Below are 18,174 nucleotides of genomic sequence, written 5' to 3'. Positions count from 1 at the left end.
TAAATCAACTGCATTTCAACTAAATATACCAGGTACGTCATTATGGGAAAGATGAACAGATCAGCTTGCTCTCTGTGACTGGCAAAAACCAAACTGCATCTCCTCTGAAACATAACTATTGATATAGAAGCCTTTTCTACACGTCTACAGAACATCATTTTTGTCACTAAATGCCTGATACTCTTAATTTACTTCCCTTTTCACATACTGTATCTCAAGGAATAAACAGTCTGCCCAACATCTTTTTCCTTTCAGCACTTTACAGATTTTAATCCTATCTGTAAGTTAAAAAAATGCTACTGGGGCTGGAAAACCTTTACTGTAGCAGCATAAAAGATAAAACAGATGGACAACAGGTTAACAATGTCTTTACTTCAAAGGACTAAAATCTGCTGAAGACATCTCTTATACTATGTGGTGGAGCAAGCAAACCATTAACTATTCAAATATTAAAAAGAGATATAGCATGTACCAAATATGATTTGTCTAGGTGGGAAACAATTAACCAGTTATTAAAAAGACCCCCACACCTTTCCAATGGCATACACAGAAGTGATTACATATAAAAAGGAAAACTATAGCTCAGTTTCTTGGACTTCTAGTAACAGAACAGGTAGATACCAGTTGTTTGATCACTAACCCATACTGCTATGCTTATTATCTGTCATGTGGATATGGATAATGTTTATTCTAAATAAAGAAGCCACACTCACCAAGTGTCAGTCCCAAGTGCAGGGCTGTACAAAGCGAAGTTCTGCACCCAAGGAGGTCAGACTAGAAACTGCAGTGAGAGGTGCAGAATACAGGAGAGGAAAGAGGAAAGGAGTGAACCGCAGAAACAGTTTACCATGCCCAGCATGCCCTAAATACAATTCCAACTATGTCAACAGCTAAGAGGTTCTTAACAGTGCTTACATATGATTTATAAACAGTGCAGAATAGTGCTTCCATAAAATATTAATTAAAAAATGTAAGAACAAACAAAACCTATACATACAAACTCTCAAAATGCAGAAGGAAAAAAGTGCAAGTCAAAGGTCTTTAAAAAGATTTAGGCCTTCTAAAAAACTTAAACAGATTTTCCTTTAGCATTTGGTATATCAGCAATTCCAACAGCACTAGAAAACCAAAAAGCAAAACAATGTAAAAGATGGCCACTACCACAGATCATTTATTTATATACTAGGTTAAAAAATACAAATATTTTTTTACAAAAATTTATCAAACAGCTGTATACATACAGTTCATATTGTTAAAAGCCAACAAGTCAATTGATACTTTATGTACATTTGATTAATAATGTCATACAATTGTAGAAAAGCATCACTCAGCAGAAACTGATTTGGCATTTGAAAAGTAGTTACCACCCTGCACTAGAAGAGACAATTAATATAGGAATAAAACACTTATATGTTACAATAAAAATACTTATTTGCTGTGATCATTTAAAGCAAATGGATGTTTTCTTTCTCCAAGAAGAATCATCGTAAGTGGAATTAAAGTGCACATAACCAACGCATTAATAATTCTTCAGCAATCCCATCTATCATTCTAGATGCTTGAAGCACATTACAGTAACATCAAGGATTTAGGACTCTTCTCTGTGGCTTAAACAGTAAGATTTAAGAGAAATTCAGCTTCTAAACTGCATAAAATAATTCTGGTGTACAGTAAGATGGAATAGGGTACAGAAATTTGTAAAATAGTGTTTGCTGAAAAAAATCAGTGTAAATTCTCCCAGATAAATGATGTCTGGTGAAATAGTTTCATTTTGAAAAAAAGATTCAAAGTATTTCATACAACTGTGGACCAAAGAAGCAGTGCATGCAACAGTATTTACATATCCATTCCCGCAGTCGTTCTTTGTGCGCTACATATAACACAGGCTGGAGCAACACTGTCTATTTTATGCATAAATTTTGCTGACAATCTGGGGAAGAAGAAAACAAACCACCAACAATGTTTACTACAGAATAGGGTCCTAAAATAGAAAAGTGCTCCTCAAAGAATGTAGCTCAAAATATTGGCTTTGTCTCATTACAACCAATACAGTAAATCTTACAAAATATAACACAGTCAGTACTAGCAAAGCTGTTGAGGGAAACAATTTTAATAAATCAGTCCACTTTGGATAAAGGAATGCTTATGCATGTTACAATCTATTCAAAAGCAACAGCTGAATAGGCTAAATTTACACCCACAAGAGAAGCTTGACATGTTCACTGAAAACAAAGTGAGTTGCTGGTAATTATGGTTATCATTTTTATCACACCAACTGGTCAACAATGGAAAAAAAAAATTTCTTTTTCTTTTTTTTTTTTCCATTTTACAAGTATGAAAAGTTCTGAGCCATTATAATTGAAGAGCACACTTCATATCTTAGTCACTGGACCCAATTTAGAGGTAAAATGTCTGTCAACATGATTTAATACCCTCAGGTCTCTCAAGGCCATCCATATGAAGTTTACATACAGCACTACAAATACACATCAGATACTGCTGTAAATTTATAAGGAATACAAAACACTATTAAATACAACTTTCACCCCATGGCACATCAAGCATGGCAAAACCACTTGTGTCGTTATCTGGTCAGCAATGGTCAGTTGTGGTTATGCTTTATTGAATATTTCCCTTTCTGTAGCTGAGAAATATACAGCTTGGACTTGCTTCCATCCGGTCTTTTAAACCAAACTTCATCATGGTTAATTGTCGTAATTATGGCACTACAGAAAATGAGAGAAGAAAGGTCAGGGGAAGAGAAACAAAGAGAATGTAGAAACCTTATAAGCTAATAAATAACCTCAAAACTGCACCTGTATTTCCATATAGTAAATGAAAATATGCATTAGATGCAAATACTAGACCCAGAGGATACTGGCTCCATTGTAAGAATAGTTTTAATAGAATTATTTGCTAAGTGCATGTGGCTTCAGTGAAGGTAGCTATTTCTTCAGCCATCTATCTATTTTCTGCTCCTATGAGAAAACCCTTAACATGTACAAACATTTTACTTGTTTAAAAGAACAACAGTCACCCATAGAAAACACAATAGACTACACAACGTGGTAAAAAATAGATCTGCTGGAAAAGAAAGTAATTCCAGAAATTACTTTGAATACAAAGTATTTGGGAAAAAATTAAACAAATCGAAGCCCAAGATTTAAAGCAGAAAAAGTATTCAGATGTTAGTCATTATACCAAGACCATAAGAAACAAGTCAAAGACTGATTTACTGAATCATTCTTACACAAACTCTGCTTTTATGGTCCTTGTGGTAAACCTTAATACAAATAGTGAACACAACCCCCTCCCCATACTCTCTAGGAGAAAAAAGAAAAAAAAAAAAAAAATAGAATTGATGAAAAAAAAAGGCTCAAGACTAGAGATTAAAACAGTTAATGGAGGAAAGATCTATCACACACTGAGTGTGACAAAACTCCCTCCAGGAAACTCTTCAGCCTTAAAAGTCGCTGAAATCTTGAGAGACTGGGGTAATTCCACTGTCTGCTTGCCTTGTTAAGCATCAGCTTTTGGCTTTTGTCAGACACTGAATACCAAGATTTTTTTTTTGCCCAATATTCAGAAACTAGTAAGAGCCTAAATTTTTAGTGAGATCCTAACTTGGCAAACAGCTCACTACTTTCAGTGAAGTCCAACCTTTACTAGACTCTCTCAGAAGTGCTCAACCTTTTTTGATAACGCATGTCTTCCAAAGTGAACTAAGAAATGTGACTGAGGTGGCAGTATTTTCAAATAAGCCTTATTCTTCAATGCCATCATCCTATTTATTGCTTAATATGAATGTACAGAGCTGCACAAAATGAGTAATCTTTACCTTGTAGGACATTCATCTTTTTTATCAATGCATATCGTCTGCCCACGTCCATACCACTCTCCGTCATAATAGAGTCTTCCTTCTTCAGATCGAGCACTATGTAGATGTTTTTCTAATTTGACAGGTGCTAAAATTGTCAATAAAAGTCATTTAATACCGACTTGGCAGAAGTAAGTTGGATGTTTAAATACACTTTCATCAAGTTATTTACATAGAATACAGATTTTTTCCATTATCAAAAGTAGCCTCTCTTAATAATTGCAAGAATGCAAGAAAATTGGAAGAAAGATACCTTTTTATTTCCAGACAGATAAATGAAAAGTTATATATCAATTTTCAGACAGAGGCTATCTTCCCCATAACATCTGTATCTACTATATGAATTTTTACAAATTGAGTAATGCAACATAGAGAACCTGAAGAATAGCAGAACCTGAAAACTCTTCAACAGCACATTACCACAACACGCAAGTAGTAATATATCGCTAAGGAAACACACCACCTGCTTGTCTCTTCTTCCTTTTCCTCCTTACACACCACCTCCAAGTATTTGATTTTACCCAGCATTAATGTGCTTCTCACCTCAGTGCCAAGTATCAGTTACCAATTCTTTCCCATAGCTCTACTTTTTCAGGGTCGTAGCTTGCAGTTCATGTGAGCACCCTTTAGAATGCACCCCTAAGGTCCAGATACTCTCAGTTTCTGGCCTCATCTTCTGTCAACACTGGCATAAATTGCTAATATTAATTGGCACAAACTGCTTTTAGAAGTCTAAAATTTTGTTGCCAATTTTCTAGAAGTCAGGTGTCACACAATTATCAGCAATTAAGCTACAAGTATCAGCACCTGAGAGAGGGAAAAGCCAAACCCACATCTTCCAGCTACCTCACCCCATTCTCCATCACTATACCAGGGCTAAAACAAATACGATCTGCCTAGAGGCAGTTTGCATCACTGCACACAGCAAGTTCCATCTTGTGAAACCAGACAATGTTTACTTACGTTCTGGCTTTACTCTGTGTGGCCCCAGTGTAGCCACTGCCTTTAAACATAAAAGAAAATGAAGTTAGTCAGCAAGCATACTCTTTTTTTCTTAACTGTCAGCTTTAATTGTGAAGTTACGGGCAGTGTAGCTGAGGATACTCGCTCTTAACATGCAGAAACCACAATCAGAACAAATCCAAAATAAAAATGTGTTCAGTGGAGACTTGGTAACTAAATAAAACAGCATTTTGAGGGTGAAAAAAATCATCTTTAGTAAGTTCTGATTTCAAATAACGCAGGAGGTTTTCTAAATTAATCCCTCAAACCTGCTGTTCTGCAATTCTGTCAGGAAAATACAAAATGACATTAACTCATTCAGAAAAATAAAATGCTATATAAACAACCTACTCTTTTGATTTATACGTTATACTCTGAGCTCACAAATTTTCTCTCCTGTGAATGCTAGATCACACATGGTACTAAAGCAGGTTCAAAAAAACCTCTAAGAATTTTTTGGGAATGGTTGATTGTTCATTTGCTTTTTGCTGTTTTGGGTTTTTTAATTCTTTTCCAGAAAAGGCAAAATCCCCAATAGATTCTGGGTTTGTTGCTATTGTTTAAAATTGTGTTACACTACAGGAAAGAAACTGAGGGAAAGCTATTTTGTGTCTGTTCCTCTGAAATGATAGAAAGAGAAAAGTCAGATGAGTTTTCACATAGGCATCACATTTTACTTCTTGTTTAGGAAATACGTACAAGTATAAAGCAGGATGGAAACTGTCTCAGAGCCATTTCCCACCAAGTTTTTGAATTCACATAAGTAGTTTTCTATTCAATAAAATGGAAAGCACTAGGGGAAATTTTCTTACTGCAGGTGAAAGGCAAGGATAGCGTTTCATTACAGCAAGTTACTTTAACAATATGACAGAGACCTGAAATAGGCACTCTGCACTTGAAAGCTGGATTTATTTCTTCAAATATATCAATTGGTCAAACAAATTTATCTTCCTGTAAACCCTGATTCTCTTATAATCTGGGAAAACCACAGTGATTCACTTTATACAAAAAAGCAAAAAGGTATAAGGAGAGGTTGAAGCATAGAAATCTTCATCAAATCAACTATTTACTATGTGAGAACATACCATATGATCTATATTAAAAACATTAATTTAAAACAAAATCCTATCAAACTATCCTATCATAGTTTCTACCCAATTATGCTAGACTATGAGAAAGCAGATCCTTTTGACACAGGCTTTAGGCTTACTTCATAATGGAAAATTACAGGTTATCCATTTTAGAGATAATATCTTTCACCACTTTACTGGACTCCTCTACACGACTGGGGTAAAATCAGAAAAAGTAGCAATAACATAGCTAATCATTCCATAATTGGAATGATTAGCTGACTACTGAAGAAATAAAAATCTGTTTAGAGTTTTGATCATGCAAGAAACAATTACTTATTTTTAAGAGGCAAAAGGACTAGATTAAGAACCCAAACAAAACAGACATTCACTGGTATTCAACCTTTCATCTTACCTTCCTTATTGTTGTCCAGTCTTCAAGTATATCAAGGTCTTGTAACATATAAACTATATAAGGGCGTGGAAAAGTTAGGGAAAAATCTTTTAAATAGCAATAATAAAAATACTCTGATGTTTGTAGAAAGATATCAATAGCTCTGTTCTGCCAATCTTTCACACAAAGAATACCCATGTGAAGTGAAAGATCAGTAAAAATAAATGCATCTTTGAATTATGCAAACTAGAAGTACACTTTAAAAATTTTTAAAAGAGGTAAGTAATCGTCTGTAGATATTCAGACTACCAGAGTTCAACATGAGGATAAGTAAAACAATTGTGATACAACCATTCCATCCCTAATAGTTACAAAAATCATTCTATCTGCAATGCTACAAATGACAATTCAAATTCACTGCAATTTCAATATACCACTGCAAATCAGCATCTACACTAGTATCAACTTTAATAAAATCATTATTTTTACAGTATTTTGAACCATATTTCTTTGAGAGAAAAGTGTAGACAGCACCACCCAGGAAGCAGAAAGGCAAAGCCCTTTCCTTGAACTATCAACTGTAAAGTAAAAATGGTGTATTAGAACAATAGGTGAACTTCAAAACAAAACTCCATATAGCACAGCTATTCCATTACAACCACCTTCAGTTTTCACTTTGTTTCTCCCCATTTCACCTCTGAAAAACAAGTTTACAAAAATCTTCCATAAATGTTTAAAAACTAAATCTCCTAAAATGGGATGAGAGCTTTAGCTTACATTCCATTTGAAATTTTAAGTATCTTTAGCCATTTTCAAACTTGTTTTCCTGTAAATAGCAAAGAATTACAAATCAAAAGCCATGTAAAATTTCGAGGTATTTGCTTCACACAGATCTGTACAAACTGACAAGCTCACAATTATTTTAAAATCATAAGCAAAAAGGTAAAATTAATTTCTTTCACAACTGAAAGGATTTTCAGCTTTATGAATTGCCTGAAATTGCTACGGTTTTACACCTAATACTATGATAGTATTTTCTGTTTGGAATGTATTCTAAAACAGCAAGGTAGATCATAAATGACAGAATCTGATGCTATTTATGTGGACATTCTGAAGATAAGGATGACTGAGGTTAAAGAAAATACACTTCACACAACCTGGCACTGAAATTGCTAAAAAGAGTTAAGAAACTAATGAAGCCACTTGTACCTACACTGATTAACACCCCTTGGCTTTTAAGCACAAGTTAAAAAACATCTCTACTACACTGAATTTATGGCACAGCCTAATGGAAGAACAGTCACTATTAGGACAAATCATCCCTCTTGGATGTGTTCCAATAAATAAACCATCCTGAAGGACAGTGTTCCAGAGATGACAGGTTTTTTCAGAAACTTCTCCCTTCCCACCTTCTCCTAACGTTAAAAACCTTGTGAAAGTAGCAGGATTTTTTGCCGCAGCTTAGCAACAAAAAGCAGCCTTTATATCTTATAACGTCAATACCTAAAAGTTGGTGTATTGTAGGTAGCTTCCACAATTTCTAAGCTATCACACTGCTAACCTATAAATATGTTAGGCTGTGGGTAGGAGTAGAGAGAACACTCCGTTTGCAAAGGCATCAACTTCCTTCTCTGGAGAAAGATGATACCATCTCTTAGGTGTTACACCTTAATGAGTTTCAGCTGCACCACATGCTCTTCAACAGCTATGAAGAGGTCATCCATGCAAAATTCCTAAATACTATACTTACTCTACAGGGACTCCAAACCCACAAACAACACCCCCCCCAACCATCTCAATTCTTGGAATTTTAAACTTTTAATCAAAGAGGGTTCTAAAGTCTATGGAATTGCTAAGTAACAAATTGAGGTAAAGATGTCCCAGTGTAAGAAGCAAAGCTATACACAAGTCAGGTTATACTGTGCAAACATAATGCCTAACTTTTTTCTGCTCTTCCCTTGTAGCTCTCTTTTTTGAAGAGTTAGAAAAATCAGCTTTTTGAAATATTCTCTATATGAGAATAGTAGTTAGATACGAGAATCTTAATTTCAATTTTCGCAATGGGATGTGTCAACATGGTTTCTCTAATTTGAATTAGAATAACATCTACCATGCAAAATTCAATTCTGAGAATGTGTTACCACTTCAACTTGTTATGAATGGCATATGTAATAAGACTAGCTATAAAATAGTAAACACTACTAGAAAGAACAATTCTTTCAGTAAAAGGATATCTGATACAACAACAGGTTTCTTCTTATCTGGACTAAACGGATCCTTCCTTTTCTTCCTGGACTGTAACTCATCATTCCATAATTCTGAAAAGACATAATAAGAACATGCTATGAATCAGAAACATTTGCATGTTTATCTCTTTTTACAGCAGAAAACATTGTCCAAAAATGAAAAAACCTCACATTTTCTGGTGAGATGCTGTTTCTGAACAGAGTGATGGTCTTATATGATTATGTAGTCATAGATTAATACTCTCAAAACACACAAGGGATGCAGACAATTACTAGACCAAAGTTTGTTTTAAGCTTAAATTCAACGCCCCACCCAAAGTCTACAACTGAATATCATTCTACTGGATAACCTGAAACTCACCAGATATACTATGCGTACAGTCAATTAATTAGTAGTGACCAGAAGACTTTTAAAAAAAAAAAAAAGAACAGAAAAAGAAAACAAAAGAAGAAACACCAAAGGAAAAAAAAAAACCCCAACAACTTTTAATTTCCATCCACCTGAGGTAATGTCAATGCTATGCCTGTCTTCCTCAAGTCTTCTAATCTTCTCTTCTAGTTCACTTTGTACAGTATCATACAACAGAAGCTTTTCACTCTAAAAAAGCAAGACATTACACATTCTTACATGACTAAGTCATATCATCTAAATATATACAACAACTATTTAAAGCCTCAGTGGAAGGAAGGTGAGAGTAGCTTTAGGTGATTTTCAGAAGCCATAAGGTATGTGACATTTTCCCTCTATCCACTTTCTTAGCATGAGATCCTAGCTCCTTAAAGACAGCACACTCACTTGGCATAAGTGTAAATATAGTTATCAAATATCAGTACCAAGAACAACCAAGTACATAAAAGCATGCAGCTAGATCTCCAGAATAACTGTTTGTATTTTGACACAAATACAGTATTTTCCTTTTGGATAGCAAAGATTTATTCACAATGAGTAACTGTAGTGACCTTTATGCCATCTTTCATTACAAATCAGAAAAGCTAATGTTTTCATGGAAAGCTTTTAGTTAAGCTGCCTCCAATATTAATAAACTTGCAGTTATTTATAGAGAATTATCACCTATTACCACAGTATTTATAATTGTCTGTTTCCATAGATCTGAAAAATACCTTCTCACAGAGGAAAGAATTTATTGAGCACATAAAATAATCTAGATAGTTGTGAAAGCAGAATTGTCTACTTTAAGGCTCTGAGAAACTTTTAAAGCACTGCTTTAGAAAAGTTAGCTAGTTCATCCTTTTAAAAGGCAATTTCTGATCCAAATAGATTAACATAATGCCTTCGAAGTTAGGTGTATCATTAGCACTTTCTATATACAAAGACAAACAAAAACACTCTGAGGTGAATTTTCTACAGTGTTCTGTGCAGTCTACACTCTTCCATCTCTAAGTTTGAACAAGAAAATCTACTTTGTAGTAAACTGCTCTCATTCATACTCCACCACCTAGGACTGCTACCAAAATTACACAGGATCTATATAGATCAGTTAACCTTTTAAAGGCAGAATCAAAAACCACTAAACTCTCTAAACCAGTAACTTGGAATTAAGCCAGTTTCCAAGCCTCGAGAAAATAAATTTACTGTTCTTTAATAAGCTTGCACATTTCCAAAAACACAAATAGGAAATATACCGATTCTTACATATCTAAGTTCATTTTCACTGAGCAACATCTTTAGCAGTTCTGGAAAACAGGGGGGTTGGACTTACTCACTGCAAAAACAGCTTAAGCAGCACAACTCACTGTGTCTAGCCATTTGCTATGCTGTCTCTGCCAGAAGCTGCAGTCCCTTGAGCCAAGTCAGCAGATGTCTGCACCTCAACTGCTCCTGCCCGTAGCACAGCATACTAACAGAAACTTACCTTTACCAACGTTCAAGCCAGTAGGCTGGAGCAAAGCAGAACAGTTCAGGAGAGACGAAAACAAAGAACCCTGTTCTACTAAATGGCTGTCATGTTTACCATTCCTTTCAAGTTACAAAGTATTTAAATTCCAAAGACCACTTTTCATATATTTTTCAACCCCTAATTATAACAAAAAATTCCCAGTTGAAAAGCAAAATTGGAATTGAAAAGAAGAAGCTTCTTACATATACCTGAAATGCCAAATGAGTGTTATCTGTTCTGAGACCATTTAAAAATTACATTTTAAAACAATGTTTTAAATTACATTTTAAAACAATGTTTGCGTTTAGAGAGATCTGTCGGGTTTTTTTGGTTTGTTTTTTTTTCAAGGACCTGGTGACAAATAAGGTGTGAAAAGTTGTTACAGGTATCAGAGGCATTCTTGCTGAATGGTTATATTCCAGTATAACAGTGATTCTACAAGCAGCACTGCTGACTTTAAACAGCTTTTCCCTCAAGAGACCCTTATTGTACATTGTATATTTGAATCCTGAAGGTTTCACAGTAGAAACATAATAGCAAAACAAGGGACAAGGACTACCTTAGAGAGGAATAATATCTAGCCAAAGCAAATCATTCAATCATGGATGAGAAACCCTGCAAGTTTTACAGGATTCTGTCCAACCTCAGGAGTATTCAGAGGAGTGAAGACAGTCAGTGATGAGTAGTCCTTCATTATACCTTGTTCTGTCCCAAGGCATAAAGAAAATGGATTTTTTTAAAAAAACTATGCATACACATTCTTCCTTTATTGGTATAGTAGGAGCCACGGATTTCAGGAATACAATGAACCACTCAGAAGAAAACACCTTTAAGCAACTGTAACACGAGGCTGAGGAGTACCATGATGCAAACCTCAGGATCTAAGCAGCTATAGAATCACAGAATGGTTTGGGTTGGAAGGGACCTTAAAGATCACCTAGTTCCAACCCCCCTGCCATCAGCAGGGACACCTTCCACTAGACCAGGTTGCTCAAAGCCGCATCCAGCCTGGCCTTAAACACTTCCAGGGAGGGGGCATCCACAACTTCCTTGGGCAACCTGTTCCAGTGTCTGACCACCCTCACAGTGAAAAATTTCTTCCTAATATCTAATCTAAATCTCCCCTCTTTCAGCTTAAAGCCATTCCCCTTGTTTTGTTATTAACTGCCCTTATGAAAAGTCCCTCCCCAGCTTTCTTGTAGCCCCTTCAGGTACTGGAAGGCCGCTATAAGATCTCCCCGGAGCCTTCTCTTCTCCAGGCTGAACAGCCCCAACTCTTTCAGCCTGTCTTCATAGGAGAGGTGCTCCAGCCTTCGGATCATCCTATGTTACAGCACCAGACATACATGTACTCGAGTAATTTGTACTATGGTATCCAGTATTTGGATGCTTAAACAAAAATGTTTACATTCAAGAAACAAATATATTTTCCTGTAACTGCTTTTGAAGTGACAACTCTATCACTAGCTGTCCAAAGCATCTTGAAAATACATTATTATAATTATATTTTTATATGCTTTGAATAACCTCTTACGTGGGCTTGAATATCACAAGCCAATTGCATTCAAATAGCAAACAGCAATAATAAAACATGCACTGAACTTGGAAAGAATAACACAGCAAAGTCAGGGGAGATTAGCTATCGACATAAAATATCGATGTAAAACAACCTCACAGTGCTGTCGAGAGGCTTGAATTTCACATTCATACTTGTTCTTCACAGATTCCAGACAAAGCTCTCTATAGATACCTGTAATGAGACAAATTACAGCAATATTACTTTCTTTAGCCAATGTCTGGTTTCAGAATTCTCTTGTAAGATTGCCTGCAAGTCCCAAAACATGTACATAATGGAAAATACAGATATATTATACACTTACAGTGTCTGGTTGCTTTATAGAGTAAAAAGAAGAACAAGTAATTCCTTAATTCTGAAGATCTGAGGAAAAATAATGCTATTTCAACTTTTTCCCAGCAGTCATGCTAACTTTAGAAAATATGTCTATTTCATACTTCTGACCAAATTATCCTGGATATCCTCTGTTTTCAAATCCATGAAGTACTAAATGGCTTCTTCTACTTTCTAATTAAAAGTTTTAAATAATGTTTTGGAGTTTTTAAATAGCTAGAAAACTGAATGAAAGAACAAGCTTTTACAAATTAATATTTGGAATAAGACTTACTTTATAACCTTAATAAATCACACTAATTAACAAGACACTGTTCCATTCTAAGAAACAGTCACCTTGCAATTCAAAGGATACTGCTTCTGAGTATTAGGAGCACTACTTATAAATTTCTGAAAACTTGTCTACTAAACAGACAGCTGAAAAACTCTGAAAGGTATCTGGCAAGCACAGCTAGAACTTGATTTGATATATTTAATGCATTAAACAAAAAATACTTAAATTGTTCCAGATTACCATCTTGAGGAGTTAAGTTTGCACAAACACTGGTGCTATCTAGCAACTGAAGAACTCCTGAAAACAACTTATCTTAAAATTCAGTTGACTATAAATTAAAACAGTACAAGAGGAACAATATTCTTACCAGCAATCCCTCTGAAAAACAAGTATTATGTCAATCATCTTTCTGCTGTGAAGTCACTTTTGATCTAGAATTCAAAATGTTCTTTTCTTCTATCAGTATGTTATGTTGGGGGTTTTGTTTGGGTTTTTTGTTTGTTTGTTTTTTAAATATTTATGTTCGACTGGCATATCTAGGTCTAACAAGTTATAATCACTGCTTATTTGCCTGAAATCGAGCAGCATAGGCATGAATACTTACAGAAGAAACAGTTGTATTCCCAACTTACTGAAATTGTCAAGATGCACATTTTGTGTGAATTCTGCTCTGTGCCTTAGAGAGCAGAGGAACACAAGTTTCTCTTCTGTCACAGAGGCAAATATATCCATAGTTCAGCTAAACACAGTTCAGATTGTTTGCTTGTTTGTTTGTTTTCCCCCACCCATTCCTCCACTCTCTCAGGCAGAAGTAGGTCCTTAGGGGTTACCTACTGGAGCTCAAGTTGTGTGACTACTCACTTCTGTCAAGGCTCTCAAACAGCAAGAGCAAATAAACCTGTTCTGATAAAATTATTCTAGAGAAAGTAAGAAACTGAGATCTCATTCAGTTGAGGACAAAAGGAAAAAAACAACCAACCAAACAAAAACCCAAAAAGTCCAATCCTGATTTCTAGTCTCAGCTTCAAGGGAACTTTGTAGATTTTACCGTGCTCTCTTTTTACATTGGAACATGGATCTTCAGTGCTGCTGAAGACAAATCGAGAGAATCTGTAATATTCAGCATATCCACACCCACCTATGTGAAAGCACTGACAGACACTCACTTTTAAAATTGAAAACCAAAAGCCTGGATTAAGGTTGCTTTTATATCCAACCTTCTGCGAGTTCACCTGTGATCCCTCTACAAAACCAAAGTGGGCTCTTTAGGAACAGTCAAGTAAATTTGGGTTAAGATCTTAAAACCCAGAAGTTCTGGGTCTCCAGCTGAGGAAAAGCATTATAGAGAAGACCAGGAGGGAGAGACCTGCAACAGACCAAAATATTTCAAATTCTCTTCATAGTCTGAAGTCAAAAGTACCAACAAAGACTACTGAGTAGCACTGAAGTAGCACTAGTACTACGAAAAGTATAAGCAGGCTTGCCATTTTCCAGTTTGCCTGCACCATGCCTCTGCTGAATTTCTTAGAAAAGACACTGGCATAGCTTCTCTGGCTAGAGAGATGCGGACTGCCCGCCTTCTGGCTCTCTGACAGCCTGTGTTAGGTAAGCCTTAGACAGCTGAATTACTCCTAAAAGAGTCGAGCTATAACATGAAAAAACTTACAATAGGGAAGTACAGAACCTTTTTTTCCTCTAATACTGCCATTCCACATGACTACATGGTTGTATCCCGGAAGAAGATAAAGTTCTTGCCTGCTTCTTCTATGAGCATAAAAGCCTATCTAAACGTTAGTTTTGATAATTAAAATGCAGCTTAGATATAAGCTGTTAAGGACAAGAGTTTCTGTTCTTCCCCAGATGGAACAGGAGGATGGGAACAGAGGACTTGAAGAGAGACAGACTAGAAGAGCAGGAAAAACATGATCATCTAAGGTGATCTGGCAAGCACTTAATGAAACAGCACCTACATATCTCTTCATTTCGACAGTGACCAGTGTGAAGACTTGAAATCTTCTGACTAATAAACAATTACAGTAATCACAGTAATAATTTTGTGCTTACTTCACAAATAGCCATTAAATGAAACATAAAAAGGTTGTTTTTTTAGTGTGATGTTTTCAAGCAACTTGTGCACAATTTTACATTTAAAACTATGCCACGGTATTTCTAACCTTAAAACACACTCCTTTAACAATTCTAAAGAAAAAAGAAAGACTGACTTTAAATGCACAGCAAGTTTATACTGTTGAAACAGCAATACTTATTTTACATGCCTACCTGCCACCTTGGTTCGAATTTGCATATTTTCTTGCAAAGCTGCCAATGGTTCTAAATATTCGGGTGCTTTTCCAGCTATGACCTCTTGTAGTTTTGCATCCACTTGGCTTAATCTTTCTTTGTAAAGTCTTAAAATAATAGAAATAAAAAAAATGTATTTTATTTAAAAGCAAAGACAAGTTAGAATAAATATTTTTAAAATAATTATTCTGCATCTCTTTGTTAATGTTACGGAACACCTACTGAAGAAAAGTTAAGATTTGTTACCACTTGAATTTTCCAATACTTATTTTCTTTTTGAACAAAATTCCCCATGTCTATTAAGCCTTTCTGGAAAAAAAACATGTAATATCAATTACAAGTATTTCAACCATGATAAAGCTCCACTCCGTGTAACTGATAACTTAAATATAGTGTTTAATGGTAGAATCATCAAGATAACCAGCTTTTCCCATTCCCATTTTTAACCTTGCACCCCACAATCAAAAGCTGTAGAGTTTAGGCAAACAGGTACAAACTCTGTTGAATGTGTTAAGAACACACCAGACATTATCTGTTTACACAGATACAACAAGTGTCTTTGGGACAGGGACACTGCTTTTTAACTTGTTTAAAGTGCATAGGTTAAGTAATGAATTAGACAGAAGAAAGTTCACATATACTGATACAACAAGACCTCCTTGAGAAATGCTTCCTGTTCATCTGCCACCAGCCTGGTCATCATTTTACTTTGATGACAACTCCATAGGTCAAGCATATATACCTAACCTCACAACAGTCAGTGATCACTCCCCTCCTTACCTGCAAACTGTTAGACTATGATGCAATCTGTCCTGCAGTCAACTGACATAGTCTGTAGCTGATCAAACCCAACTTGCTGGGCTCAATCCTTGACGAGCATGCTAAGCACACGAGGGTTAACACAGTGCTACAGCAGAGTTATTTAGCTAGAACATAAGCATGGGTGCACATGACTGGGTGGGTCACCAACGTTTAATTACACAGAACCAAGTTCCAGGTACATCAGAGCAAGCAAGTTATGGACTAGGTGCTGCCAGCACTTGGTACCATGCAGCAGCTGATGGATTAAAACTGTTTATCCAGTACTTTCAAAGAGTGATTTGCCTGAAATGGGTAACTGCTATCAACCACTGGAAATCCTACTCAAAGCATTCAAATCCAGTTCCCCTGAAAAGGAAGAGGAGGCAGACACAATCACTCCATCATCTCTGCTACTGGTTGTGTCTAAACATCCTACTGTTCATGCATTTTCTTTTCTTCTTTCCCAACTTTATCATCTCCATACTCACGGCTGTTCCTCCCTATAATCCTTCTTCCATCATTCTAATGCTCCTTTCCCAGTGTTACCACCATCACAGTTCTTCCAGCCCCTACAAATACCTCAATCTCTCAACTAACCCATGTCTACACAATACCTTCCTCATATACCACAGCCTGACCACCTCCCAAACACCATTCACAACCCCTAAACTCCACAAAATACTTGTTTCCCTCCTCCCAAGACCATCCTCCTTCATATTCACTCCTTAAAGGTTTGTTTCCACAACCTGTTTTCAGTCACCCAACCTGTCCAACAGATGGAAGGGTAGGACTGAACTCAAAAGCTGGCAGTTTTCCAAAGGCCAAACCAGTCAGTACCAACTGGCTCCAACACTCATCAGCAGGCTCCATTTCCCAGGTTGGTCCATGCTTAGCCCAAAGAACAACAGCAGGACAACCATCAATCTTCTCTAGACACTGCAGCAAGAAATTGCTTGTTGGGTAATTCTTTCCAGACCCTAATAAATAGGCCTCCCAGGGTCCTGTTAGGTAAAGCAAGTTGTACGTCTCAGTTCTGTAGCAGAAAGAACTATCTCACAATACAAACATGCATCTGAAAGGTAATGACAACTGACCAGATTTGCAATTAAAATATATGCCCAAGAATAGACAACGTCTCCTCAAAGTTTCACTTGCCAGGTACCTGATTAATTTAGTTGCCAAATTACCACCAATTTAAATTGGAACAGATGCATCTAGTGTGTCTGGGCACATGTGAAAAAAAGCCACACAACTATACACACAAAAGACTGGCTCCAATACAAATGAGATTCACTTGAGAATAACTGTGGCCATCAATTCCATCTCTTCTGCCCATTAGGTTTTTGCTGCTGATGTAGATACTACAGTAAAGCACAGAGAGCTAAAAGGATTTTCTTTTTTTCTTTTTTTTTTTAGTATTGGTATCCAGTTTGCAGTAACCACAAGAAATTTTTGTTGGTACCAATTATAAAAACTGCTGTGATGCCCTGCAAAAAACCCCCTAGTTTCTTCCTTAGCAAAGACAGTGTCTTGACTGTCCCATATAAATAAAAGGATGAGAAAGGTCCTGAGTAAATAAATTTTAAAAATCACAAATTTCCCTAAAACCCCAGTTCCTTGGTTCTGCTAATGATTTTGATGCAACAGACCCACATCAGCCCTTCACAACAGCAATAATTCAAAACCATTCTTATAGCAAAACAGAAAATAAATAAATACAGAAAAATATTCTGAAGCAACTGTCTGCAAATAATTTCAGAACTCACAATCCATATTCTTCTCCAAAAGTAGCATCCACATATATGAAAGTCAAGAAACACTAGCTGCACACAATATTCTCAGGAAATAGACCCTCAGGTGAGGCACTTAAATTATTAAAATACTTACTGATCTTTAAGGTCTGTAAATTGCTTTTCAAGATTGGACATTTCATCTAAACACTCCATTCTTCTTCTTTCACAGTCCTCATCATCCATTTCTAAGAATAATTAAAAAAAGGTAATTATTTTGAACAATGTAATGTATAACCAAATAAACTGGGTATTTTGTTTCTAGTGAATTTGAGCAAGCTTGAATTTTAGCCATGAACAGATTATCCATTACATTATCACTATTATCTTACAGCAGAATGAGAGAAATCACTTGCCATATAACCTACAAAGTAAGAAACTTAGATCTAATTATAGAAGAAACCCCATAAACGGCAATTTTTCTTCCTCAAAAGAGGAAACAACATCACTGTAAGACTTCAAGAGGTTAAATTTCATGACTGATAATACAAAGTGTACCTAAGAATGCATGAAACAGAAAAACTAAACATTGTCTACCACATCAGATGAAAGGCACCACTAAGCATGAAAAGTTACTAGCCAGCACTGAAAATTCTAACATATACTCATGTG

At 35.9% G+C, this 18,174-nt stretch overlaps 1 protein-coding gene across 1 annotated transcript; it reads right to left on the bottom strand.

Moving 5' to 3' along the window:
- Positions 1–1,154: 1,154 nt before the first annotated feature.
- Positions 1,155–17,749, bottom strand: BRMS1L (BRMS1 like transcriptional repressor). Its single transcript, XM_010174703.1, has 9 exons — positions 17,660–17,749; positions 14,951–15,078; positions 12,158–12,237; positions 9,091–9,187; positions 8,578–8,661; positions 6,365–6,429; positions 4,841–4,880; positions 3,839–3,965; positions 1,155–2,726 (listed from the first exon to the last, which is right to left on the bottom strand). The coding sequence occupies exons 1-9, from the start codon at positions 17,746–17,748 to the stop codon at positions 2,603–2,605; spliced, it is 834 nt and encodes a 277-aa protein (XP_010173005.1). The 5' UTR covers position 17,749; the 3' UTR covers positions 1,155–2,602.
- Between the last annotated feature and the right edge of the window lie 425 nt (positions 17,750–18,174).

Source organism: Antrostomus carolinensis, unplaced genomic scaffold (genome assembly GCF_000700745.2).
Source record: "Antrostomus carolinensis isolate BGI_N321 unplaced genomic scaffold, ASM70074v2 scaffold49078, whole genome shotgun sequence".
In the NCBI taxonomy this organism is placed as follows: Eukaryota; Metazoa; Chordata; class Aves; order Caprimulgiformes; family Caprimulgidae; genus Antrostomus; species Antrostomus carolinensis.
This window is presented reverse-complemented; position numbering and strand designations above follow the sequence as displayed.

Bases quoted from the DNA above. Each gene is read 5' to 3' on its own strand.
- BRMS1L (XM_010174703.1), bottom strand. From the start codon at position 17,748: ATGGATGATGAGGACTGTGAAAGAAGAAGAATGGAGTGTTTAGATGAA. The intron at 9,188-12,157 runs GTTGTTTTACAT...TTGCTTTTTTAG, and splicing joins CCTCTCGACAGCACTGTGAG to AGTGAAAAGCTTCTGTTGTA. The intron at 8,662-9,090 runs GTGGATGGAAAT...ATGTCTTTTCAG, and splicing joins TAGCATTGACATTACCTCAG to AATTATGGAATGATGAGTTA.